The 25,916-nt window shown below is 37.4% G+C and overlaps 1 protein-coding gene across 1 annotated transcript in view; it reads right to left on the bottom strand.

Annotated features, from left to right (window-relative positions):
* TTN (titin) overlaps nucleotides 1-25,916 on the bottom strand; it is a 235,893-nt gene that overhangs the window by 68,825 nt on the left and 141,152 nt on the right. The window contains exons 133-181 of the mRNA XM_058028137.1: nucleotides 25,603-25,869; nucleotides 24,869-25,135; nucleotides 24,643-24,782; nucleotides 23,591-23,717; nucleotides 22,695-22,837; nucleotides 20,647-20,770; nucleotides 19,527-19,793; nucleotides 19,274-19,371; nucleotides 18,974-19,142; nucleotides 18,606-18,872; nucleotides 18,201-18,467; nucleotides 17,834-18,112; nucleotides 17,335-17,743; nucleotides 17,107-17,231; nucleotides 16,745-17,011; nucleotides 15,830-16,099; nucleotides 15,332-15,634; nucleotides 14,907-15,209; nucleotides 14,353-14,540; nucleotides 14,155-14,269; nucleotides 13,538-13,822; nucleotides 13,102-13,253; nucleotides 12,824-12,971; nucleotides 12,539-12,716; nucleotides 12,324-12,445; nucleotides 11,938-12,225; nucleotides 11,548-11,844; nucleotides 11,237-11,423; nucleotides 10,579-10,694; nucleotides 10,185-10,484; nucleotides 9,642-9,941; nucleotides 9,442-9,547; nucleotides 8,338-8,534; nucleotides 7,946-8,251; nucleotides 7,555-7,833; nucleotides 6,835-7,134; nucleotides 6,431-6,733; nucleotides 5,965-6,336; nucleotides 5,565-5,867; nucleotides 4,801-5,100; nucleotides 4,400-4,696; nucleotides 4,016-4,300; nucleotides 3,638-3,931; nucleotides 2,960-3,259; nucleotides 2,549-2,857; nucleotides 2,266-2,456; nucleotides 1,348-1,777; nucleotides 567-875; nucleotides 5-153 (exon numbers count right to left, since the gene is read on the bottom strand). Coding sequence (XP_057884120.1) covers nucleotides 5-153; nucleotides 567-875; nucleotides 1,348-1,777; nucleotides 2,266-2,456; nucleotides 2,549-2,857; nucleotides 2,960-3,259; nucleotides 3,638-3,931; nucleotides 4,016-4,300; nucleotides 4,400-4,696; nucleotides 4,801-5,100; nucleotides 5,565-5,867; nucleotides 5,965-6,336; nucleotides 6,431-6,733; nucleotides 6,835-7,134; nucleotides 7,555-7,833; nucleotides 7,946-8,251; nucleotides 8,338-8,534; nucleotides 9,442-9,547; nucleotides 9,642-9,941; nucleotides 10,185-10,484; nucleotides 10,579-10,694; nucleotides 11,237-11,423; nucleotides 11,548-11,844; nucleotides 11,938-12,225; nucleotides 12,324-12,445; nucleotides 12,539-12,716; nucleotides 12,824-12,971; nucleotides 13,102-13,253; nucleotides 13,538-13,822; nucleotides 14,155-14,269; nucleotides 14,353-14,540; nucleotides 14,907-15,209; nucleotides 15,332-15,634; nucleotides 15,830-16,099; nucleotides 16,745-17,011; nucleotides 17,107-17,231; nucleotides 17,335-17,743; nucleotides 17,834-18,112; nucleotides 18,201-18,467; nucleotides 18,606-18,872; nucleotides 18,974-19,142; nucleotides 19,274-19,371; nucleotides 19,527-19,793; nucleotides 20,647-20,770; nucleotides 22,695-22,837; nucleotides 23,591-23,717; nucleotides 24,643-24,782; nucleotides 24,869-25,135; nucleotides 25,603-25,869 — 11,798 coding nt within the window. The remainder of the gene's footprint in view (nucleotides 1-4; nucleotides 154-566; nucleotides 876-1,347; nucleotides 1,778-2,265; nucleotides 2,457-2,548; nucleotides 2,858-2,959; nucleotides 3,260-3,637; nucleotides 3,932-4,015; nucleotides 4,301-4,399; nucleotides 4,697-4,800; nucleotides 5,101-5,564; nucleotides 5,868-5,964; nucleotides 6,337-6,430; nucleotides 6,734-6,834; nucleotides 7,135-7,554; nucleotides 7,834-7,945; nucleotides 8,252-8,337; nucleotides 8,535-9,441; nucleotides 9,548-9,641; nucleotides 9,942-10,184; nucleotides 10,485-10,578; nucleotides 10,695-11,236; nucleotides 11,424-11,547; nucleotides 11,845-11,937; nucleotides 12,226-12,323; nucleotides 12,446-12,538; nucleotides 12,717-12,823; nucleotides 12,972-13,101; nucleotides 13,254-13,537; nucleotides 13,823-14,154; nucleotides 14,270-14,352; nucleotides 14,541-14,906; nucleotides 15,210-15,331; nucleotides 15,635-15,829; nucleotides 16,100-16,744; nucleotides 17,012-17,106; nucleotides 17,232-17,334; nucleotides 17,744-17,833; nucleotides 18,113-18,200; nucleotides 18,468-18,605; nucleotides 18,873-18,973; nucleotides 19,143-19,273; nucleotides 19,372-19,526; nucleotides 19,794-20,646; nucleotides 20,771-22,694; nucleotides 22,838-23,590; nucleotides 23,718-24,642; nucleotides 24,783-24,868; nucleotides 25,136-25,602; nucleotides 25,870-25,916) is intronic.

The raw sequence follows: 25,916 nt of genomic DNA, 5'->3' as shown, positions 1-25,916 counted from the left end.
TAACCTTTGCTGCTGTTTTTGCTTTTCCTTCATACTCCCAAAATGTTTTTGGAACTGGACGACCCTTGATAATAGCTGGGATTTTAATTGTTGTGCCAGCACGACAAGAGAGCAAATCCTGTGCTCCAAGATCAAGGAAGATTTCTGGTTCCTCTGCAAAAAAATTAAAATATATAAATTTTAAGAGCTACTGAAAGCAAAATTCCATCATCACTGAGCTGAAATCCCCCAGAAACGGGGAATGCATGTTCATGTGAGAAAGGCTGGACATACAAAAAGGAAACTGGGAAGTATGCAAATAGAAAAACTCGTTGCTGTAAGTTTTTCATAAAATAAACAGTATTTCATTAGTATGTCTGTAGGTGCTCGTCAGTTTCCTGATGGAGAACTCCCTGGCAATAGACATAATAATGAAACTTTCAAAGATGTGTGTCAATCTTTTGCTATATTCTTGTATAAATGTTTATTCTGTTTTGACTTTGGCTTGCTTGGTATCCTTTTTGAACATTCATAGCAGTAAGCAGCATTTGCATAAAAATACCTAAATCAGTTCTTGGAACTCTTACCTAGAATATCTTGGACAGGTATCTCTGATGTTGCAGGACTTGGTTCTGATTCTCCAGCAGCATTTACAGCTTTCACCCTAAATCGGTATTTTCTGAGCTCTTTCAAGTTGGGAATAACACATTCACAAGTAGGAAAGAGTTTGTCTCCTTCATTCACCTTCTTCCAATCAGTACTACCTTCATCTTGCATTTCAACAATATATCCTTTTATAGGACTCCCACCATCCTTTTGAGGAGGCTTCCATGCAAGTGCTACAGATGATTTGGTTTTGTCTTTGACCTCTGGGCATGATGGTGGACCAGGCACAACTGGTAAAAAAAAAGCAAGTAAAAATTACTCTGGTATTAGTGTGTTCTTATATTTTTCTGGATAGGTTTCTAAAAGAATGTAAGTATTTTCATTTCTTTACCTGTATATAGAGTATAAATCCTAGAATGTGCATACTAATTATATATATATCCCCTATGTTAGCAAGGGATACTTAAGGTACAAGGCAGAAGTTTATTTGGCAATGCCTACATTGGCATTATTACAGTATTAGGTACATAAAAGAGGTAAAAAGTTAAAATTAAAGCTAATTATTTTTAAAATTTTAAAATCACAAACTTTGTGTCAATATATTCTCTTAGGTTTAATGCAAACAAAAGCTTTAATTCATGTTAGTACATTAATACTTTATTATTATTTTCATTAATAAATTAAAAATGTAATAGTAACAACACATTATTTGTTCTGCTGTGATACAGTCCTCTAACACAGTCATATAAATAATATACTCACATATAGGATCTGCTGCCAAAGCTGGATCTGATGGTTCACTGGGAGGGCCAATTCCAGCAAGATTTTCAGCCATAACTCTAAACTGGTATTCAACACCTTCAGCCAAACGAAGCACATTGTGCTCCAGACCTTTTACTGATGGTTTTGTTACTGGAGCCCTGTTGACACGTGCCCAGTAGACACCTCCCACCTCTCTCTTCTCCAACCAATAGCCAGTTATTGGGCTGCCACCATTGTCCAAAGGAGGCTCCCACGTCACCAGCATAGATGATCTGGTGCGATCCAAAATTTTTGGCTTTCCAGGAGGTCCAGGAAGACCATAGGGATCCTTAATGACAACTTTTTCGGAGAGGCATTCATCACTTATTCCGTATTTGTTCACAGCGCGGACCCTAAATTGGTATTTTTCATTTGTTGAAAGATTCCATACCTGAAAAAGAGGATTTAAATCAATACTTGGCTACTTTCAGAATCAACTTATTTGGATTTAAGCAGAATTATTCACTTTAAATTCTATCTTGCAACCTGATTGATGTACCTATATTTATGTACTACACAGTTCTATGTGATGTCCTAAGAATACTCCTATTTCATGTGCATAGGACTGAACATAAATAAAAATGTCATTAAGTTTGTTCTTGCAGTTGGTAAAAAAAATGAATAATTCTGGAAAATGGAAAGGAAGATGTTTTCTCTCTAGCTCAACTGAGGTTAAGTAGCAAAAATGAACAATTTCTTTCGTTTTGTCACGCGAGGGATAACACAGATACATGGATGGGAAACATTAATTCAGTAAGTCTGGAGTCTAAATGGAGCATGAGCACAGGTACCTATGCAAGTAGCAGTTTCCATTAAATACGTAATACTGTTATTTTTTATGCATAATATAGTATGTAATAAAGATATTTTGTAAATTACCCCGAATCTTCTCTCAACGGCGCCTTTAGAGACTTCTTCCCACTCCGATTTCTTCTTACTAGCATCACGTTTTTCAATAATGTAATGGGTAATTTCACTACCACCATTATCAAGAGGTGCATCCCACGTTAAATAGCATGATTCTGCTTTAATATCAGAAACAGCAAGATTTCTTGGTGGAGAAGGACGATCTGTATGAAAGCAATAGAGGCATGGAACTAAGTTAAAAAGAAGGCAAAGGCATTTTATTAGCTGTCATTTTATTAAAATGTTGCATCCTTACCATACACTTCGACATGCACATTGCGGAATGCAGTGCCAAGACGATTGGTAGCTCTCACAGTGTAAGTGCCTTTATCACTCCTCGCTGCTGCAGGAAGGATGAGTTCTGTTTTTGCCTCAGTTCTAGATACTTCTTCCTTGGTTATCTTAAGTGCATCAGATGTTTGGTCAATTAAAACTTCATTCTTGTCCCATTCAATCTTTGGCATTGGCAGGCCGGTTACATCAGCAGGAATGTTAACTGGCTCTCCTGCCTTGACTTTGATAGTATCTCCTCTCACAGCCAAACGCAATGTAACAGTTGGAGGCACTGAAATGAGGAAAGTGACAGAGTGAAGATGGAGATGAAACAGAGAAAGTGCCTTGAAGCGTTCTAAAGATATTTGTATGGATTTCTTTAAAGTTGATATACCTTCATCATCTTGTATAACTACATTGAGGGGCAGTGATGGTTCGCTTTCTCCAATCTCATTGACAGCTTTCACACGAAACTCATACATATGAAGTTCATCGAGTTTTTCAACAAGAAGAGATGTTTTAGGACAGAGCCTTGCATTAACTCTTTCATAATCTTTTGAATCATGTCTCCTCTTCTCTACAATATATCCTAAGATGGGACTACCACCATCACTGCGTGGAGGCTTCCAGTCAAGTGTAATGGATGACTTCGTCCTCTCTTTGTACATGAACCTCTCAGGTGCTGTAGGAGGACCTATTAATACAATAAGAAAAAATTAAAATACCAGAGAAATTTAAATAATAAGAATGCAGTGGCTCTGGCCTTTTAAAACCTTAGTTTTTACATGCAAAGAATCTGAGTATGATTATGGCTCGTATAAAGTTTCGCATGTATGTGGAGAAAAAAGTAATAAGTAGTGTCTCAGTAGGCACCAGTATTTTGCTATGTAAAGAACTACACTAGCTTCAGAGAACTGATTCAGAAACTTGACTGAAGTAATGAAGCAAAGGTAGATGCCTATCCATGTAGTTGAAAAAAACCCATACTTTCTGTATAGAGGGAAAGACAAAAATATTGTCTAATTAATCTGACATTAATTTTTTAAAAACCCAGCAAAATGAGTCATCTTACCTAATGGATCAACTGCAAGAATGGGTCCTATTTCCACAGCTGGACCAGTACCAAATTTGTTCTTGGCACTAACACGGAATTTATATTCTTGGCCTTCAATTAGACCTGTAATATCACATTTAGATCTATCAGTGTCTACAGCTAGTCTCCATGTATGCATTTTGGCATCCTTCCTTTCAACAATGAAGCCTATGATTTCACTGCCACCATCATCTTCAGGATCAGACCAGTTAAGCAAACACATCTTTCTGTTTGTGACCACTGGCTTTAGGTCAAGGACTGGTCCAGGAACATCTGAAAAACAAAATCAAACGAGTAAGGTAAAGCCTATACTGACAAAATAAAAGCTTATTTAATTTGAGAAAATATTTTTCTTACCAAATACTTCTACTCTGGTTCCTGCTGATTTTGTACCACTGCTATTGGTAGCAGTAATTACATATCTTCCATGGTCTTTTCTCAATGCACTCTTAATGGTTAACTCAGATTTTGTGCCAACATTTTCAATAACAACTCGATCTTTGTCTAATTCCCCCTCGTCTATAGCCCATGTAATGGTGGGAGCAGGACGCCCTGTCACAGTAGCAGGAATTTTAATAGTCTGTCCAGCCATGACCTGAATGCCTGCTTTCACAGAAACATCCAGCTCAACAGTGGGAGGCTCTGTGGAAGAAAGAGAAACAGTTCATTAGTTGCAGGGAGGGATTCAAACCCACCTTTTAAGCATCTGGACATATCTTAAAAACAATACGATCGCAATACCTTTAGGCTCTGCAACTGTTGCGGGTTCAGTTTCCCCAGGTGGTCCTTCTCCAGCCGCGTTGAGTGCAGTAACACGGAGCTTATAGTCTGCACCTTCCCTCACCTCTCCAACAGTAAACTGCAGGACCTTAATGGGCTTTGCTGTGCAGCGTGACCACTCGTTTACACCCATCAGTTGTTTGTACACATGGTAACCAGTGATATCTCCACCACCATTATATACAGGAGGTTGCCATTCTAGCTCAATGGAAGTTGCACTTGTGTCAGCAATCCTTGGAATCGGGGGACCAGGTGGCACTATAAATAAATAAATACACAAACAAATAAGTGTAAATAAAAGTTAAAGGCTATGAATCCTATCTTGTCAACTGTCTGCTATTAGCTTCTGCTAGTCCACTTACTTATTGGGTCTTGTGCAGTTTTTGGATCTGATGGTGGACTAAATTTACCAGGGCCAGCTGCATTTTCAGCACACACTCTGAAGATGTAAGTTAAACCTTCCAACAGTCCTTCAACTCTTAGTTCCAGAGCATTCACAAGGTTCCTGTTGACCCGAGCCCAATGAGTACTATTGATTTCACGTTTTTCAATCCAGTATCCTATGATAGGGCTGCCATTATCTTTTGGTTCATTCCACTTCACCAGCATACTGTTGCTGGTTACATCTTCCACATCAGGCTTATTAGGTGCATCTGGTGGAGCTGAAAAACAAAAAGGTGGTTTTGCCATCATTGCTGTCTCTTCAGAGCTTACTCAAAGCTGAGAGAGCCCTATGATATAAGAAATTGCTAATTTTAATTAATAGCTTTTCTGCTCTCTTAGAACCTTTGATTTCTAAAGGTGATGAGTAAGCAAATTTGCAATGGTTCTCTTTTTTGGTAAGAATACTAGTCTATGAAGCACAAAGAATGTCAGTATTCAGATGTTAAGTGTTTTAAGGGTAAAGCTTTATGACAGTGATCATCATTCTTATGTGTCTACTATTGAAATTAGAATATTTTTGATAGTTCTCTGTATTTCAATGGTTTAAAATGTGCAATAATTAACACATAGCTCATGTTTCTTCTGGGAAACATCTACATAGATAAAGATGAGTATTCCAACAGTCTGTTAGAGTTTCACACCTTGTTTTCTGAAAAGGTTGTTTTTCAAAATTAAAACTTACAGAAAGGATCTTTAGCTGTCATTGGTTTTGAAACACATGGTGGTCCTGCTCCAACTCTATTTTCAGCAAATACACGGAATAGATACTCTTTTCCTTCAATCAGTTTTGTTACATGGAATTTGCAATGCCTGAGTGTTGAACTGACAGTGACCCAGCCCATTTCAGCTTTTGTATTGTCTTTCTTTTCCAGTACATAGTTTAGGATTTCACTTCCACCATCATCAAGGGGAGGCTCCCACTTGCAAAGGACAGAATTTTTCCTCAAATCTTCAAATACAAAGTTGACTGGTGGCCCAGGTGTATCTGTTAGTAAACCAAGAAAAATGATGAGTACTCAACTTGTGCATTTCTTACCTAATACTCTGAACAACTAGATGTTTTGAGGACATTCTTTACATACCCAACACATTGACTTCACAGGAGGCTTTTGCAACTCCATGATCATTTTCTACTTTAATTGTAAATGTGCCGTGGTCTGCTCTAATGGAGTCACGAACTGATAGTATGGACTCTCCCTCCTTGTGGTTATCAACACTCATACGTTCTGGCAGTGAAAGCTGGAAAGGTTTCTCTTCTTCAGCTTCACCCTTCTTCTTTTTAGGTACTGTTACTCTCTTTTTGATATCCTCTGGTCTGACAACTTCATCATTCCTCAGCCAGGTAATAGATGGATAGGGTGACCCTGAAATATGTGCCTCAAGTATGATCTCATCACCTCTCTTCACCTCAAGGCCAGACTGTAGGTTTGCAGCAAGGAAGACTTTTGGAGCCTCTGTAATAACAAAAAATGAAAAATGAAGTAGAATCTTTCAATATGTCTGAGGATATATGGCAATTAATACAAATGATCTAATGAAAATTCATACCAATAGGATCCACAGCTTTCACAAAAGGAGTAATCCGAGAAGGCTCACTGATGCCAGCAGCGTTCTCAGCACGTGCACGGAACTGATACTCCTTTCCTTCCTCAAGGCCTTTCACCGTGTAAGTTAGCAAGGGTACCAGATAGTCATTGCATCTCTCCCACCTCTCTTTGCCCTTAGCAAGCTTCTCTATTATATAGCCCATAATCTTGCTTCCCCCATCAAACAGGGGTGGTTTCCATGTAAGAGTTACTGATTTTGATGTTGGATTATGGACTTCAAGGTCGACAGGCGGATCTGGGGGCTCTGTGAAAGAGATCAAAATAGGGATCATATGAGAAAAGAGAGCATGAAGATTTTACTTAAAATTCAATTTTTTAGATTATTTAATAGAAAGAAAAACTTACGTTTCGGGTCTTCTGCAATGATCGGGTTTCTTAGTTCAAGATAATCACCCCCTCCAATCTTATTGACAGCTTTAACACGGAAGTAATATTCACAGTTTGGTATCAGATCTTTGACTTGCCATGAAAGCTTATTTTCACCAGACATGACTGGGATGTATGTTTTACGACCAGCTTCCCTGCGTTCCAGAACGTAATGCAAAATAGGAGTACCACCATCAAAGTCTGGAGGCTCCCAGGATACCTTGCAAGAATTCTTAGTTACTTCGCTTGCCTTGATGTCTTTACACTGTCCAGGTGGACCTGTTTTAAATAAGAATGAAACAATTAGTTAATTAAATAGATGAGAAAGTGTATTCTTATAAATATGAAATTATATTTCATTGCTTTGCTTTGCAGAAAGCAAAGAACACAAATGTGGACTACAAAGCATCTATATGAATTTCTGCTCCTGAAGATGAAATATAGTCCAAATTCTTAAATAATTTTTATATTTATATGCTAACTTTTCAAAATAACTGGGCTTTGAGCAGCCACTGAATAGTCCGAGCAACTTGAGGTACAGTGTTTTTTCAGGGGACTTCATAACATCAATCTACATGTGTCTGAGTGGAAGTGATTTCTCTGCCTGGCAGAAACCATATCTTTATAGCCCTGTCTTCTGTCAGCTGCAGGGCCCAAGTGAAGATGAGCATATTTCTCAGAATGGAAGAACATAGTTACCTATGACTTTGACATTGACTGAGCCAGTTGTTGATGCCAGCTTGTTCTCCAGTGTGATAGTATAAACACCAGCATCAGCATGAACACTGTCTATCACTTCAAGCAATGCAGAGGTGTAGTCACTCTTCATTGTTGTTCTGTCACCAGCTTTCAACTCCTTGCCATCTTTGTGCCATGTTATAGTTGGGGATGGAACAGCTCTGAAGGGTATAGGGATACTTAGCTTCTGTCCTTTAACAACAACAATGTCCCGAGTTTTCAGATCAATGGTTGGATTACCTGTAAAGGAAAGCATAATGTTATCAGAAAGTTGCCAAACATAATTCTGTTTTTCAGTTATGCAGATCTGACAAAAAAAAAAAAAAAAAAGAAAAAAAGAATTAATTCTTACAGTCTGGGTCCTTGGCAACAACTTTTTCTGAGATGTCTGATGGCTCACTAGCTCCAACAGCATTGACAGCTCTGACTCTCAGCACATATTCTTTGTCTGGAACAACTCCCTCGTCCACTTTACATTTTAGATCTTTAATTGGACGAGAATTGATTCGCATCCATTTTTCTGTTCCTGCTTCACACATCTCAACATTGTATCCAATAATAGGACTTCCACCATTCTTCTCAGGAGGTTTCCAAGCAATGCAAATGTGCTTTCGGCCTGCATCTGTGACATGTAAATCCTGAGGAGGTGAAGGAGGGCCTGCAGAAATGGAAAAGTAAGGTGTGATTTTCCTCCCAGAACAGTACACTGCTTCTAGAATTCATATACTGTATTATTCTACTTACTTGTTGGATCTTCAATATGAACGAGGTCAGTTGGTTCACTGGGATGACCACATCCGGCTTCATTTTCTGCACGGACCTGGAACTGTACATCTGTTCCTTCAATGACATCTGTCACTCTGAAATTGCAATCTGGACCAGCTGTCTTCCCAGCTTTTACCCAGCGAGTAGCCAGCTTTTCTTTCTTTTCAATAACATATCTGAAGAGATTGAGGAAAAATACTATGAGGCACTTGAAATAAGAACACTTCAGACTTCTTCAAGAAAATAGAATAAAAGAGATCAGAACAGTTTAGACAGTGGAAAAGTAAAGAGAATAATGGATGATAGATTCAATTAACTTTTCTTCACACTTTAGCCACCTAGACCTAGTGGGTCTCAGCTCCTAATAGGGCAGACATCACTGAAAGACCCAGGTTTGACTGTCAATTCTTGAAATTTGTTCTGTGTTTTAGAACCAAAAGGAACTGTTTTCTCAGGTTGTAGAGAGCTGCAGAGGCAAATGAACCTCTAAGCTATACTTGTATCTTTGCTAGTTTGGATGTCAGTGGTCAATCCATTGAGAATATTTGAAGATACTATTACTTGGCTGTCAAAATTCTGCTTAGGACAGGCTATGGCAAAGTAATGCAAATTGAGTGACTTCCATTTCTTTAGGCAGATCTCTGTATTTGTTTGTTGGTTTAAGATGTGCTTTTTGTGACTGGGAAGGAGGAAAACTGTTTGAAAAGTGTTATAAAGAAAAAAAAGATCTGAAAAGACTCATTTTAGCTGAGTGTATACAGCTGGAATGACAAACAAAGGCAGAAGGAAAATACAAGCATACTATGTGCTATATTTTTTTCACAGCTATTAATTATTATATGCTGTTTTGAGGATGTTGACTCATATTCACTGTTCAGGCACATTAGGAATTTTATTTGCATAATTACTACATTTTAAAATGAAGCCCTTCATTCCTTTGACCATATGGCTTCTCTTAAATCCATCCACATATTTTTAATATAAAATGTTTCAATGTAAATTTCAAATATTTTGAGAGAAACATCTTCACTTGTTAAAAGATGTTTATCTACAGAAGCCTACAAAAACTTAAAATGACCTTACCTTTGAATTGGTCTGCCACCATCATTCTTAGGTGGTTCCCACTTCAAATCAACATGGCCTTTTTTCACTTCAACTATTGTAAGGGCATATGGAGGCCCAGGGGTTGCTAAGGTAAAAAAATAAAAAAAGGCACACATTAGAAGACTATGAATTCATGACATGTGAGCTACTGATCACTCAGTAAGCAAATCAAAACTTACTGAAAGTATCTTTAGCAAGCACTGAGTCTTCAATTTCACAGTAGTCACTCTGTCCAATGGCATTTTCAGCAGCCACACGGAACACATAGAGTGAGCCTTCAGTCAGTGGGCTTACTGTGTACTTGGTGTCCTTCACTGTCGTATCAACTGTCTGCCAGCCCTTCCGCCTTACATCTCTTTTCTCAACAATATAGTTGGTAATTGGGGAACCCCCATCCTTTTCTGGTACTGTCCATTTAAGATCTGCTGTATTTTTAGTAATATTAATAACTTCAAGCCATCGGGGTGGTGAAGGAGGATCTGCAAAATAGCAAAAGAAAAAGTAAACAAGAATGTTGCAATTCCCACAAAATATCTTGGAAGACAGGGAATACACCAAAACTATTAAAACTTTGTATTTCCTGAACTGAAGCAAGGGAGATTTTAGTATTTCATAAGCCTTCCAAGAGTTCATTTAGTACCTACAAAGACAGACAGACATGGCGCTTTTAAAAAGTCAGACACTGTATTTACACTAGCAGCACGATCTGAAACAGTACTCACAGAGCCTCTCCTTGCACAGCACAGGGTCACTGGGCTCACTGGGCTCACTCTCGCCAGCCTTGTTCACAGCTCTCACACGGAATGAATATTCTTGTTTCTCCATAAGATCTTTGAGGAAGTGTTCAGTTGTTGGAACTCCTTCAGCCACTCTCACCCATTCGTCTGTTCCAGTCTTTAACAGCTCAACGACGTAAGATTCAATTTTTGCCCCTCCATCATGTTCTGGCTTTGTCCAGTTCAGGGTAAGGAATGTCTTGCCAATATCTTTCACAGTTGGCTTTCCAGGAGGCCATGGTGGATCTAGACAAGAGTCCAGTATTAATTATGTCATTGATAACAATTTTTAAAATGTTATTGTTGCTAAATTAAACCATTAAAAATGTGTTTATTGTACCAATTGGATCTTTCACTAAGATTGGCTCTGTTTCCCGGCTTGGTTTTCCAGGTCCTGCAAGATTCTCTGCCAACACACGGAACTTATACTTCTTCTTATTTGTAAGACCTTTAACTCTGGAAATAAAAATTAAATTTGATTAAACCAAACCTAGGCATTAATTAATTTCTAAAACATCATTCTCTCCACTATTTATATCACAGATAACTTGGAAAATCTGAAAATAGCCAAATTACAGCTAATGATGTCAACAAATTGTCAACACTAAAATGGTGCACCATGACAGAAATGAATGTTTTGAGAACCATCTTGGATTTTTGCATGTTCCATGGTTTTTAGTTAATGAGAGTATCAGGAGTAAAAAAATCTAAGGATTTTGCTAAATTGATACTTGGGATGCCATTTTAGAATATCTTATGGAATTATTAAGCACAGGAGTTATTGAGCATAACATGTAAAAGAAAAACAAGATGAATAATTCTTCTGCAAATATACCCCTCATTATAACTAATTTAAAAAGTAAGCCACCAGGGGTAGTTGGATCAAAACTTATAGAAACTAGGAAAAAATAAAAACAAAGTAAAACTTATTTTAAAAGCTACTGTTAAATTTTTATGTCTCTGTGATCAATTTCACCCTTAAGTGACTATAGTCTTACTTGAATGTTGTATCTTTCACTGGCATTTTGTTGCATTTTATCCATTTATCCTGCTCCGGATCATATCTTTCAACCCAGTAGCCAGTTATGGGGCTGCCACCATCTTCATCTGGTTCATTCCATGTTAAAGTGACTGAATCTTTAGTGACCTCTATGGGCTTGAGACCTGTTGGAGGGCCTGGCGGATCTGTATAAATTAATTAAAAAAAAAAAAAAAAACAAACAAAAACCAAAACCATCAGTCACAGTTTTTTTTTTTTTTCTTCCTGTTAAAATAGTGTAATAATTTATCATTAATTTAATTAACTAACCAAATGAATATTTGGCAATGATGGGGCTACACTGTGCTGGCTCCCCAACACCATACATGTTTTCAGCACTGACTCGAAACACATATTCTTTATGAGGAGTTAAATTGGTGGCTCTGAATTTTGTATCTTTAATAGTTGATGACAACTTGTCCCATATTTCGCTGTCTGTAGCTCTTTTCTCAAGGACGTAGTTGGTAATTTTAGAACCCCCATCATCTCGTGGAGGATTCCAGGTTAGAAGGCAGGATTCGTTTGTGATTTCTGTTACATCAAATGCAGCTGGTGGACCAGGTTTATCTGTAGAGGACAAGACGTGAACGTTAATTTTCTGCTTGCATACCTTGGTACATTACTAATGATTTGTATAAATAACATAAAGTACATGCATACCAAGAACATTAACTTCAACAACAGCAGTAGCCCGTCCACTGGAATTTACAGCTTCTATGATATAGGTTCCACTGTCACTCCTCTTGCTGTCTGTAATAGTGACTGTAGAATGGTTAGGCTGGCTTTCAATGGTGATTCTATTGTCAGGTCTCAAAATTTTGTCAGCCTTGGTCCAAGTAACCTGGGGCTCAGGCTTTCCAGTTACTTTAGCTGGCAGCTCAATTTTAGTTCCAGCTTTCACAGTAAGTCCAGCAAGAAGCTTCACATCTAAGAAAATTTCTGGAGCCTCTGATTTAGGAGAGAATGAAAATGTTGTTAGAGAAACAGTATTTCAGAGACTGGTAAAAATAAAGCAGCTATAGCAATTTAGCAAGTGAAGTCGTTACCTTTTGCATCAATGGCCTGAATATCATCAGTTGGCTTACTTGGCCTACTTGCTCCCATTCTGTTCAAAGCCTTAACCCGATAAGCATACCACTCTCCTTCCTGGAGCTTTGTTACTTCCATTCTGTAAAAAAAAAAAAAAAAAATTAAAACATTTAGAATGGTGATGATGGCACAATTAATTAAGAGGATTTATCTACTGGGTCGATTTACTTACTTTGTTTCAATAACAGGCTCCCCACATATCTCCCACTTGTCTGTGCCACGTTGGGATTTTTCTACCAGATAACCCTTAATGCGTGCACCACCATCATATTTGGGAGGCTCCCATGTTAGGAATATTCCTTTTGATGTTGGATTTCTCCATTTAACATTTTCTGGTGGGTCAGGTACCGCTATTAAAAATTAAAAACATACGGGATCTTAGAAACCAGTCTAAGGAAGATATATTATTTTTATATTTTACTTTTAAGAAAATCAGAAAAATTTCAAATATGCTTACTTGCTGGTACTGACATATTTACAGGTTCATCAATATATGCAGGCTCTCCAGGGCCACATTTATTGCATGCAAAAACTCTAAATAAATATTCTTTCCCTTGGACGAGGTCAGGTACAGTGAATTCTTGGTCAACAATATGATCCATAACCTAAAGAGAAGAAGGGTTCCAATGTGTTTTTAAAATTCATTTCCAAAGAGTGATTACAAAAATAAGACAAAAAACTCAGTAGCACATGTGAAAATAATATAGAAATTCAAGTGAGAAAGAATGAACTTACTTTGCTCCACGTTTTCCGGCTTACTTCACGTTTTTCAATTATATAGCCAGTGACTGGACTTCCACCATCATCTTCTGGAGGTTCCCATGCGAGCTGCACTGTACTCTTGAGTACTTCTAAAACATTGAGCTCTCTTGGTGCACTTGGACAAGCTAGAAGTCACAGAAATTGTATTATTTTGTAATTGGTGTTTGATGATGATGTCTATGTAATGTATCTACCAGAAGACTTAGTCTTGTTAAGTCATTCCTCTTTAAACAGCAAAGTTACATATTGAAAACTAGAAAAGAGGGTTTTATGAGGAGGGATTTTTAGTTTTTAGTTATATTTTAATATACCTGGTTGGATGGTGTAAGATTATACATTATTAACCTAATTAGATTTTAACAAGACAAATGCGGAATGTTACTGCTAAAATACATACATGTCCACTTACCAATGACATTAACATTAATTTCTCCTGTAACAGATGACACAGGGTTTTCTAATGTCAAGAAATAAAGTCCCTTGTCTGGGCGCTCACTCGGAGTAATTACAAGTTCTGCAAAGGAGGCAGTGGTCTTCATTTTTACGCGATCACCTTCTTCTAAGACTTGGTCGCCAAAATACCATGTGGCAGTTGGCACAGGGTAGCCAGTGATGGGAACGTGGATCTTGATTGGCTCTGGTACAATAACTTCCAGCCCATCCTTAAATGCACTTAGGTCCATTGTAGGCTCAACTGAAAAAAAACGGAAAGAGGATTCAATAAATTATCATGAGATGTTTCTTTTTTAGGGATCTTCTCTGCCTTTGTTTCCTTCTGTTACCTCTCACTTTCCACAAAGGTAGGTCAGGAGACAAAAGGTTATGCCTTGCTCCTCAGGCAACCTAACAGGCCTCTATCTCATAGTGCAGATAATTATCTGCAAAATTTTTAACGGAGGAAAAATAGCTCATCTCAAACACCTAAGGTATACCAGTTATCTGGTGAAACATACACATATTACCCACAAGATTTTAATTGTGTGCCTTATCTGATTAATTGATTAAACAAAATGGCATGTGGCTTACCAAAAGCATCATCTGCAGTTAATGGCCCAATAGCCTCTGCTGGGTCAGACACACCAGCTGCATTTTCTGCTGAGACTCTGTAGTAATAACTGGATCCTTGTTTCAATCCAGTTACCTAAAAACACACAAACAATCATTTACTACCTCATATTAAAAATTATCTGCACATTTTACCTGTTGATGAAGAGAACATTGTACCTTAAAAGTAAGAGCAGGTACTAGTTTAGGGTTACAACGAATCCACTTGTCTGTTCCTTCCTCTTGCCTTTCAATAATATAGCCTAAGATTGGACTTCCTCCATCTTCGAGAGGGGGTTCCCATGTGAGCTGAACTGATGACTTAGTTTGATCTGAATGCTCAAGGTTAATGGGAGGACTTGGTCTCTCTGGAAAAAAAAAATATTGAAACAAATAGTTTTATGCAGCTGATAAAGTAACATGATTCTGCAAATTAGGTGTTTCTATCCTACAGTACAGTTTTTGAAGCCTTTGCATAGCTTTTTCTGAACTGATTCTTTTAAATTGAGGTTGCATCCTAACTTCAGAGAAAAAAATATCTGCAGTTCTTACTAAACCAAGTGGTAGCAAGGTATTCCTGCTATGTTGGAAGGACAAAGGTAGGGAATAGGGAAAATATAACTGTACACAGTATTTGCAGCACACGTTTGTCAGTTGAACTTTCCTGCACACATGGCATCCAAAATGCTCCTGTCTCATAATGCAATCATAATCATACATCTTTGCATACTCACCAATTGGATCCATGATTTTTACTGCACGTGTAGCAGGACTTGGTTTGCCAACTCCAACCATGTTTTGAGCTCTTACTCTGAAGAAGTACTCTTCATTTTCCACAACATCAGTCAGGACAGCTGACAGTTCATCAGCTCCTGTGGTCATAGTTGGCTCCCATCTGATGGTAGCTCTGTTACGCAGTTCAATAACGTAGCCAGTAATCGGGGATCCTCCATCATCCTCAGGTGGTTCCCAGCTAAGTGTGGCTCCAAACCTGTTCACATCACTAACTTCTACATTTTGAGGAGGACCAGGAACATCTGCATTTTATTTTAGAAGGAAAAAGGAAAAAGAAGACATGTAGGTTTTTCCTATTGTTAGAATTTGTATTGCTTTTTCTACACAACCATCAAACACTGAGTTTTTTGTAACTTCTGCTCACCAAATTTGCTCTTAGCTTCCACAGGTGTGTCTGTTTCCACTGGCTCACCAGTGCCCACTCTGTTGCGTGCACTGACACGGAAGAGGTACTCAACTCCCCCTTTCTGAAGTCCAGTAACAGTGTATTCACAATTTTCAGCACGATCTGTGGCCACAATCCAGGTCTTACGCTTGATATCACGTCTTTCAACAACGTAGCCTATGATTTTACTTCCACCATCACTTTCTGGTTCTTGCCACGCGAGACCAACTTCACCATCATAGGTTTCAGTGACTTCCAAGTTTCTCACTGGACCTGGAACATCTATTAAAGATATGACAATACTTCAGGACATTGCATCAATTTTCTTCCCTCTGGCTAGAGAAGAGGAGTTTGAGGGGAGACCTCAATATGATCTACAGCTTTCCCATGAGGGGAAGCAGAGGGTTTCTCCCTCAATAAAGGCTTTTTACTCTGTGGAATAATGGTAAGTAAGGTTTTAATAATACGAGTACTTACCAATGACCTCTACATTGATGAATGCTTCTGCCTGGCCATGTTTGTTTCGAAGCACAATCCTGTACCTTCCCTTATCTGATTTCTTTGCTTCATAAATTTTGAAGGTAGTGCAGTCAGTTGTTGTATCAACAGTTGTTGTGGGCAGACTTTCTCCTGCTTTAAACCATTCAGCTTCTGCTCTTGGGTAGGCATCATATGGGACAGTCATAGTTAAAGGTTTTCCAACATCAACCACAAGGTTTTGATCACCAGTCTTGATTTTAGGTGCAGCTAAGAAAGATGAATGTGAAATGTTCAGTACTTGCATATATATGTGTATAAAAATTGATATACTTGTGCAGTCAGCAAAGAAGCTAACACAGAAAAGTAAAAGGAGCTAACACAGAAAAGTAAAAGGAGTTTAAGGAAATCCTTCATATACTCGTAGAACAACTCCAGAGAAAGAAATACAGGCCGGTTGAAATGTACTCTGTCCTCCTATAAAATCAGGAAAGAAGGAGTTGTTTTTTGAGAACTAATTTAACTATTCTGTAAAATAGACAAATTAGGAATTAGATGTCTAATATGACTTAAATGAGTAGGTCAAATAATTTAAATTGTTTTTAGTGACTTAATTAAAAGCTTAAAGTTCCTTTAATCTTAAATCTTGCTCTTTGGCAAATACACATTGAAAAGCGATGGGTTTTCCTCAACAGCTGGATCAGCATCGCACAACAAAAAAGGTTTGTTGCTTAAATTCATATTCACATAGTTTAACAGACTTGTTAAGCAATCCTCAAATAGTTTAACACTTTTCTCAGGCTGACTGTGTATTCATTTTAGTTCAACTCCTTGAAAGAGCAAGAATCAATTTAGTTAGAAACTAAGTTCATGAATCGAAGATTTTATAAAAGGAGCAAAAAACAGGCAACTTACCAGCTAATTCAAGTTTAGCTCTAGCTTCCTTGTCTTTGGCGATAAATCTGTATTCCCCTTGGTCACGGGGCTTTATGTCACACACCTGCAGCCTGTGGACCTTTCCTTCACTCATCATCTGATGTTTGTCACCTTGGATGATAATCATGTTGTTTCTCAACCACTTGACCTCCACACCATCTTTGTTCAATTCAGCCATGAAGATGACATCTGCACCAGGTGCTTCATAAATATCTTGTGGTGGTCGAATAATCTCAACAGGGATTTCTGAAATAAATGTTGATTCATTCAGTATTATTTTTTAATTGTTTCTACTATTATCAAATAATGTTGAAATAAATCCCATCCAATTTTACACATACCTTCAACAAAAAGTCTTGCCCTAGATCTCCTGTCATCCACTCCACAGGAATATTCACACTCATCATCTAGTCTACAGTCTTTTATGATTAACCTGTGCAGATTTCCATCCTTTTCAAATTGGTATCTTTATGGAGGAGAAAAATAGGCAGTATTTTAGTTTCCAGACAAAGCAATAAAGTAAAAAAAGCATGTTTAGCAGATTCAGAAACATAATAAAATGTACATACTTTTTGCCTTCTTTGATTTCTCTTCCATTTCTGTACCATTTTACACTGACTTTCTCTTTGGAAAGCTGGCATGTAAAGACAGCATCATCAAATTCAGTGACAGTCTGGTCCTGAAGATGTTCAGTGAAGTCTGCTGGTGCTTCTGTGATGAGAAGCTCTGCAACTGATTTGTCTTGTCCAGCAGTAACAGTGTATTCGCCTTCATCTACAAACCCACAGTCTTTAATGATCAATGAGTGCTTGAATTTGTCAATTTTGTACAAAACGCGCCTGTCAAATGTGATCTCCTCTCCATTCTTTGTCCATTTGAGAGTTGCATTAAGGCGATTGACTTTGCACCAGAATGTGACAGTTTTCTTTTCCATGGTCTCAATGTCTTCAAGGGGCTCAACAATTCTGAGATCCTCCTCTGTTATGAAAAAAAGCAAACATTTTTACAAGCTCATATAAAATGGAATGTAAATGATGAAACCATTTTAATGTAGTGCAAGTTATTTACCTAATACTTTTAAAGCAGCAGAGCTTTTAACGTGTTCACCTCTCTGGTTTGTCAGTGAGATGGTGTAGGTAGCTTCATCTTTCAACTCTGCATCTCTGATTCTGAGAGTGTAGACTACACCCTTCTGAACAATAATGTACTTTGCACTATCAAATATTGCCTCATCATTTTTGTACCACTTCTCTTTGGCACCTTCTTTATTGACTTCACAGTTGAAGATAATTTCTTGACACTCAGTAACTTCTTGGTCCTTAAGAGGAGTTATAATCTTGAGTTTTTCTGAAATTGAGAAGACAGAAGAAATAGGACATCATGTAGTATAAAGAAAGCAACAAAACAACCTACACATTGATGAATTAAAACTTACCAATCACTGCTAAGTGTGCTGTAGCTTTAGCTTCACCAACCATGACAGTATACATTCCTGTATCTCCTAGAACAGATTCTTTAACCACAAGTGTTCTCTTTTTGCCATCTGAAATGATGTCATACTTATCACCAGGCTCCAGGACTGTGTCACCCCTTAGCCACTGTACTGTGATGGCTTCTTTGGATACTGAACAGACAAATTCAGCTTTTTCTCCTTCAAGCACCTCAAGGTTTTGTGGTCTGGTAAGAAATTCTGCTGCAAGTTCTGAAAGAAAACATTTTTGTAGATATATATATTATTTTTTACTTGTGGATGCAATAAACCAAGTTGTATATTATTACTGATTTTCAAATGTTTTAATTTTTTTTCCAGGATACAAGCCCACCAAAGAAGTACTCTTACCATGTACAGTAAGTTTTCCTGTTGTACTAGAGCTTGGGAGCTTGCAAGTATATTTGGCAGCATCTTCAGGATGAGCATTATGTATAACAAGAATTCTCTTTCTACCATCAGAAATGTGTTCAAATCTACCACCATCAGGCACCTCTTCATCTCCTTTAAGCCAAGTAACTTCAGCATTAGGCTTTGAAACTTCACAGATCAATTTTACAGTGTCATTTTCATTTACTTCAAGATCAGGAAGATTTTTTGTGAAAACAGCCTCTTCCTCTGCAAAAAGAATTTCAAAAGATGATTAAAGCCAGCCATAAAAAAACCTCACTCTCTCATCTTTATTGTTCACATATTAGATTCCAAAACACTGTGTTTACCTATCACTGTAAGTAGGCCGGACGTTCGAGCTGTTTTTGCTTCACAGGAATATTCAGCTTCATCATCAAAGACACATTTATTGATGACAAGAATGTGTTCTGCACCTTTAGAAATTATGTCATACTTCTTGCCTTTTCTAATTTCCATGCCATCCTTAAACCACTTCACCTGTTCCAGAACAAATTAACATGGCTTAAACACACTCATCATAGATTTCAGTGTGTTTTTCTACAGCAATATATCAAAGTTTTCCCCTCTAGGTGAAGGAGTTACTGAGATTAAAAAGTGTCACTACAGACCTTGACATTTGGACGAGAAATTTCACATTCAAACCGAGCAGATTCTTTTTCTTTAACCTCAAGGTCAGTCAGGGGTTTCAGGAAGTCGACACGAATAGCTGAAAGAGAATAGAAAATTTTTAAAATTTTAGCAGAGGGAAGTTATGCTATAGAAGTAAAAAATTGCCAACGTTGATACTACTGCCTGTCATAGACACTTGTACATTGCCTTTACAGCAGCCAGACATTTTGTAGAAAACTGTGAATTACTCACGCTCCACATTGAGGAAACATGATGTCTTAAAGTCCTTAGCATCACAGGCATATGTTTTTGCATCATCCAGTGTGCAGCCACGGATGATGAGTTTTCTGACTCTGCCTTCAGAAATGATATCATACTTCTTTGATTTGTGAATTTCTTCGCCATTTTTGAACCATTTAACTTTTGCATTTTCCCTGGAGACTTCACATTCCAGTACTGCAGTGGCTTCCTCTTCCACAGTCTGGTCCTCAAGTGGTTTAGTAAATTCAACTGGGGGTTCTAAATGAAACAGATACATTTTTGGTAGAGAAGATCTAAACTACAGGCAGTCTCCTGCTTGTATAGAACTATCCTATGCTGCTTATTAATTTTCCTTGACAAAAAGGCTCTTAGATGTCCCTATTGAAGGTTTCTTAAAACATTTTTTATTTTTAATACACAGACATTTTCTGTTAATTCAGGTTAATTTCCTCATTTTCAGCCTACTGTAAGATAAGAGCAGATGATATCCTTGTCCATGGGGTTTTTAATTAAAAATCATCACAAAGCCTTGCAACTCAATTTCTTTAGCTGAACCATACCCATGTAATCTAAACTTATACTGTAAGCTTAGAGAATGCTTAGGGGTTTTTTTTCAGTTTTTCCTTGAATTACTGGATCAGTGCATGCAGTTCTTTTCCTTCTGAAACATAACACAGCCTGCAAGCAGCACAAATGAGTGTACAGCCAATGTTATCTTGTCCCTTGACTGATGGAGCAGGTATACTCTGACAGGTTTCTGGATATTCAAAAGAACAGAAAAAGCCACTGGGAGGTAGGTATGGTATTTGTGGGTCCTCTTGAGGCCAATTGAATGTTCAAGACTGCAGCAAAGCCCTGGCAGTCCTAATGAACGGGTTTATCTCCCAGATTTGACCCATTTCCAGTGTTTTTTCCCTTGTTCAGCTCTTCTGTGAAGAGACTTTATGTAGGTTGGTTTTTTAATCAGGGGAGTTATCTACCAGTTGAATATTGTATATATGATACCACTCTTTGATAAAATAATGTATATTTATCAAAGTTTCCTATTCCAGGATGAATCAGGAATGGAACACTAATGTTGATTATGGTTTAACTAAAATGACTGACTTACCTTTCACAAAAAGATTTGCTTGGGTTCTGAAATCTTTTGCTGTCAGTGATACCTCTCCTGCATCTGTTAACTTGACGTCTCTGAGAATAAGTGTGTGAACTCTCCCTTCAGCACGAGTCACAACCTTACAAAATACATAAAAACCCCACTGTGAACATCTACAACAAGTATTTAAGAAATATTTCATGAAATAGAATACTATATATGATTTGTGGAGTTCGGTTGTCCACTTTCATGTGAAATTTTGACAACTTCCTTTTGTATATACTAAATATAACTCAATCCTCAAAATTTTGAGGATTTTGGGACTGACTTGAGATGATGTCTATTTTGAACAGGGATTAATAAATACAAAAAATAAGCAAATTTATGGGAAAGGTTGGCATTACTACTGGCTACATGTAAAGGAAAAACTTCTTCAACTACAAAGAGGTTTGGCACCCCCCACATACACTCCTCTGGAAATGCCAATTTATCTATTTTTTATAAAAATTTGGTAAAAATTTCTGCCTAAAATACTAGTTTCTGTGATTAACTATTGCAGAAACTACTTTGCAATCACAGTAAACAAAAAAATCACTTCAATGAATAAAGGTTATAAATGTTCAGCTGAATGCCACCCACAGAGGTAATAAAATCGTTTGAATTAGCAAACAGCTAAAATGAAACTTGTAAAATTAGATTGATTTTTAAAGACAGTTGTAAATGTATTTCAAGAGGCTGTTTTGAATGGGTAGAAAGTGATACATTGAGTAAATATATGGTTTACTCTCAATTTCATCCCGATAAAGTTTCAACTGTTCAAGTGACACTTTTGACTATATATGTAAACTACATGAAATCTGATTTTTTTAAATGTAGTTAAAATGATAGCTCAGACAGAAAAGACCAAAATAATGTTCCATTATATAGACTTATACCAAACATATAATATTTTTCTTGCCAGGCAGTTATAACTATCAATCCACTGCACTGATCAATAGCTTTTCACATTTTTATTCTGAAACTCAGAAGTAATTATCTTGATTTATTTCACGATTCATCTGCTGAGTTTCAACTTTGTTTATCTGTCCTTAAATAGGGCCCTTTGTCATAATGATCTGTTTTGATATTGCTACATTATTTTTTTAAATTATTATTTATTTATGCAAATTTTTTAAAGCTCAGAAAGATCTAGCAAAACCTGAAAAAATATGTTAAAAATTGTATCTAAAAGAAATAGCAATCTGTACCAAAGTATTATTAGCAGCATTATTACAGGTTCTGAAACTTCATTAGATCATGCAATGCCTTTAAAGTTTACTTTGTCTTAAGTTTTCAACTTTTATTTGAATTTGCGTTACATTTTTAGGCCTAGTATGCAAAAAAGAAGTCTTGCAACCAGTAATATCTATTTCAATTTCTTAATCTATTAATTTATGTTTCTTTATTTATTTCCCCTATCATTAACTTTAAATGCTAAATTGACTGCATTCCAGGCTGCTCAGATCTCAGAGTTAAGAGCCAGCACTTGATGAAGGGTTAAAAATAGCTAGTGAGAAGTGCTTGACAAGCAAATCTGCCCAGAGAGTTATCTGGAGAGCCAGAACAAATGCCTGAAATGGAATTTGAATCCTCTTAATCCCCTTATATGTTGAATTGGACTGCAACTCAGCATTCAGGAGAAAAAAAGGCTTTTCCTGATAGCACCTTTCAAAATCTTCTCACTGTAACCAGAGGTAACCTGAGCAAAAATTATTCAGTATCCTTGTGGCTGCGTCTCCAACAGAATCAGGTACAAAATCACTGTCGTAGTGATTGATATTTTGGAACCTTTGTTTCCCTTTGTATGATAAATAATTGTAGCATTCCAGAATACTGGAATTTCTGGGAAAAACTGTTGTATCTGATTTAAGGACAATTTAGCATTTGAGACAGCAGTACTAAAATACTGCTGTGCCTTAGTACTTCAGCTGGGAGAGAATAAATAAGAAACAAAGCAGGGGAAGAGACTTGAAAGACAAGAAGGAGGAGGAAACATGAGAAAAAGTAAAGTTTAGGTTTTTTACCTGATCACTGGGCTCCAGTTTCTTTCCTTTCAGGAACCATTCTACTGGGATTCCCTCATAAGAGAGTTCGCAATCGAAGGTTGCTGATTCCCCAGCTGTCACTGTTACATCCTTGAGGGGTCTCAGCAAGCCAATTACTCGAGCTTGGTAAGGAGAAGACATAATTTTTAGATTAGTCACTTCTACCCAAGAGAGAGCTGCTGCCCTTACGTACTAATCTCCATGGTGGCTTCCCTCAAGAGAGCCAGACATCGCAATGCTGCTCTTTAAATTCCCTAAATAGAAGAGGCCACCCTGGGTTCTTAGGGGAGGGCTGGTCACCTACAATTTCCTATTTGCAGAGCGTGTTTCTTTAAATTGAACAAGGTCAGCAGGAAAGTTGCTCTGCATCTGTCTCCTTGCCAAGCCTTGCATGCCTGTTGCTAGATAAGGCATGTGTTTCCAAAATAGCGAGGGCTAGGATTGGAGTAGGAAACAAGTGGTCTTCAACTGTGTAGTCTGTCCCTGTCCATCAAGCTCTTAACCCTATCCCCAGATGTCACTGTTATCCTATCCTTTCCAGCTAACGTGACACTTCGATGCAGCACAGCCTTTGCTTGCAATATTTGATTTCATAACAGCATATATGATGCCAGACCATCAAGCAACCTTCAAGGCCATCTCCTTAATTTTATTTTTCCTATGTGAATAAATTATATGTAAGGTTAAAAACACATAGGATATTCCTTCACAAAAAAAATTAAGACAACCTGAGTAGCTAATCCCTTAGTTGCTGTTATGGAAAGGATTGCTGTGGATTCAATACAGTATAGAGATTTGCCACCCATTCCAAAGAGGCAGTGAGTACCATGTTTCCACTTAATTAATCAATTAATTACAGTTTAAAAGACACTCACGTTTCACTCGAAGGTGAGCACCAGACTTGGCATTTGCTGCTTGAAAATCTACTCCACCAGCTTGATCCAAGCGTACATTGTACAGTGTAAGGAAGTGCTTTTTTCCTTCCTCCTTGATTTCACATTCCTGCAAAAACAGAATTGAAATAGATTTTTCTTTTTAGTACCTTTTTTGTACTACTCACCAAAAGAGCCCCTCCTCCTTATACCATGAATCTGTTTTCTTCTACTCCATTCACAACTCTTGGGCCCATGTGAAATATACCCTAAAAACACTCACTCATAGGTCTTTCCTTTCAAACTCTCTTCTTAATGCAGTTGGAAAGAAAGGGGAAGAGGCAACATTTCTGTGCTGACTGAGTAGCCAATATACTAATATATATGTAAACCAGTCAGAGACCTAGGTCCCCCACGGGAGCTAGAAATTGCTAAGCTTGTGCTGTGATCTTTCCTGAGAAAACCTTTCATTCTTTTATTGAAACGGTGATTTTCATGACACTTCCAATCTTTCTGTATTATTCACATTTATGCCATTACATAGAAGCCAGATTATTTCCAACTGTGATTGTATTTTTTCTTTATTTTCCAGATCTTTCCAACAAGGAGTTAATAATATTTGATTAAGCTCCATACCATTTTACGCCAACTTTAGCTGTCAGAGAAATGCCAAAGAGTTTGGAAACGTGATCTACATCTATTTAAACCAAATATAACTCAAAACCAACAAGAAAAAACATGAAATTTGATGTTTGCATTTTTAAATGTCATTGTGTTTAAGTGAATTCCTCAAGGTCTTTGCACTTTGGATACATGATTGTTGCCAACACAGAATGTACCATTTTATGTAAAAAACATTTATTATTTAGCTATTTTGGATTACATTTGTACTACATTTAAAACATTATTAATTAAAAAACCCACTATTTTTAATGTAGTGACTCGTCCTGAAAGCAGGAAATCAAATTTAGTTTCTGCAGTCACCTTCCCTCATACTCCACTTCCCTGGAAAGTGTTGAGACACACATAAAAAATATAATGAAATATTTGCTTACAGCTGATTCAGTCAGAGGTTCTCCTTTTAGCTTCCAATTGCCATGGACACCTTCCTCAGAGATTTCAATATCAAAACGGGCAGTCTCTGTCTCAATCACCTCCACACTGTATAGCGGTCGCACAATCTCAATATCCCGGTCTGGAGAAGAAAAACACAATTGACTTCCTCAGTTTCTAGCAGATCCCAAAAGACTTCTACAGAGCAGCTCATTAAAATAGCCATACCTTCAATATCAAGTTTAGCAGAGGTTTGGTCAGTACCACAGTCACAAGTGTACTGTCCAATGTCTTTCTTCAAAGCTTTCTTGAGAATAAGGATTCTCTTTTTGCCATCTGCCTTAATAACGACATTCTTTGATGCAGTAATTGGCTTGCCATCCTTCATCCATTTCACTGGGGCATCTGCTTTGCTGATTTCACATTGTAAGATTACTTCATCTTTCTCCACAGCAGTGTAATCCTGCAGCTTCCCAGTGAAATAAGGGTCTCCCTCTGCAAGCAAAAGTTAAGATATATTTCAGTCTGAAGTTTTAGTCTTCTAGAAAGAACAACTAGTTTCTACCATAAAATATATTTCCTGTTTATTTCCCACAAGAAGGATTAAATATAGTCCTTTTTCACAGTTCTGTTACAAAAAAGAAAACAATCAACACCTAATAAATTATTCAGGGCATTACTAATATTACTGAAAACGTTCTTTTGATGCTCGCTCTAGGAGTTTTAGAGCACTGCTTTAAGTATGTACTTACTAACTTTGCAACTTTGCATAAAATTTTAAAGTTATTGTAATTATCCTTCATAAATAGGTAAATGGAGACCCAAGGAAGAACAGCAAATTGTTAGATTTTCAAAATCATAATTTAGATTTAGGCCAACCCCAAGACCTTCGGATTACTAATTTTTATTAATAAAACTCTTCTGATAATATACATCAGGTAAATTTTTTTGGGTATCCTTACCAAGAACAGTGAGTTTAGCTTCTGAGGATTTGCCCATAGCTTCCACTTTTATCTGAGAAGTATCATCAATAGTAAGATCTTTGATTGTGAGTGTATGGAATTTGCCATCATCTGTCATTGAAACCACTTTGCTGGTATGTAATCGTTGGTCATTCTTGAACCAGACCACAGTGATGTTTTCATGGGAGAGTTCCACAGTGAACTCTGCAGTTTCTCTCTCCTTCTTTGTTACATCCTTGAGAGGAGTGATGAATTTCAGGCGGATGCCTATAACAACACAATGGGTCATAATGTTATCAATAGAAACCATACAA

Source organism: Melospiza georgiana, chromosome 7 (genome assembly GCF_028018845.1).
Source record: "Melospiza georgiana isolate bMelGeo1 chromosome 7, bMelGeo1.pri, whole genome shotgun sequence".
Lineage (NCBI taxonomy): Eukaryota > Metazoa > Chordata > Aves > Passeriformes > Passerellidae > Melospiza > Melospiza georgiana.
Note: the sequence above shows the minus strand (reverse complement) of the source record. Positions and strands in the feature narration are given on the sequence as shown.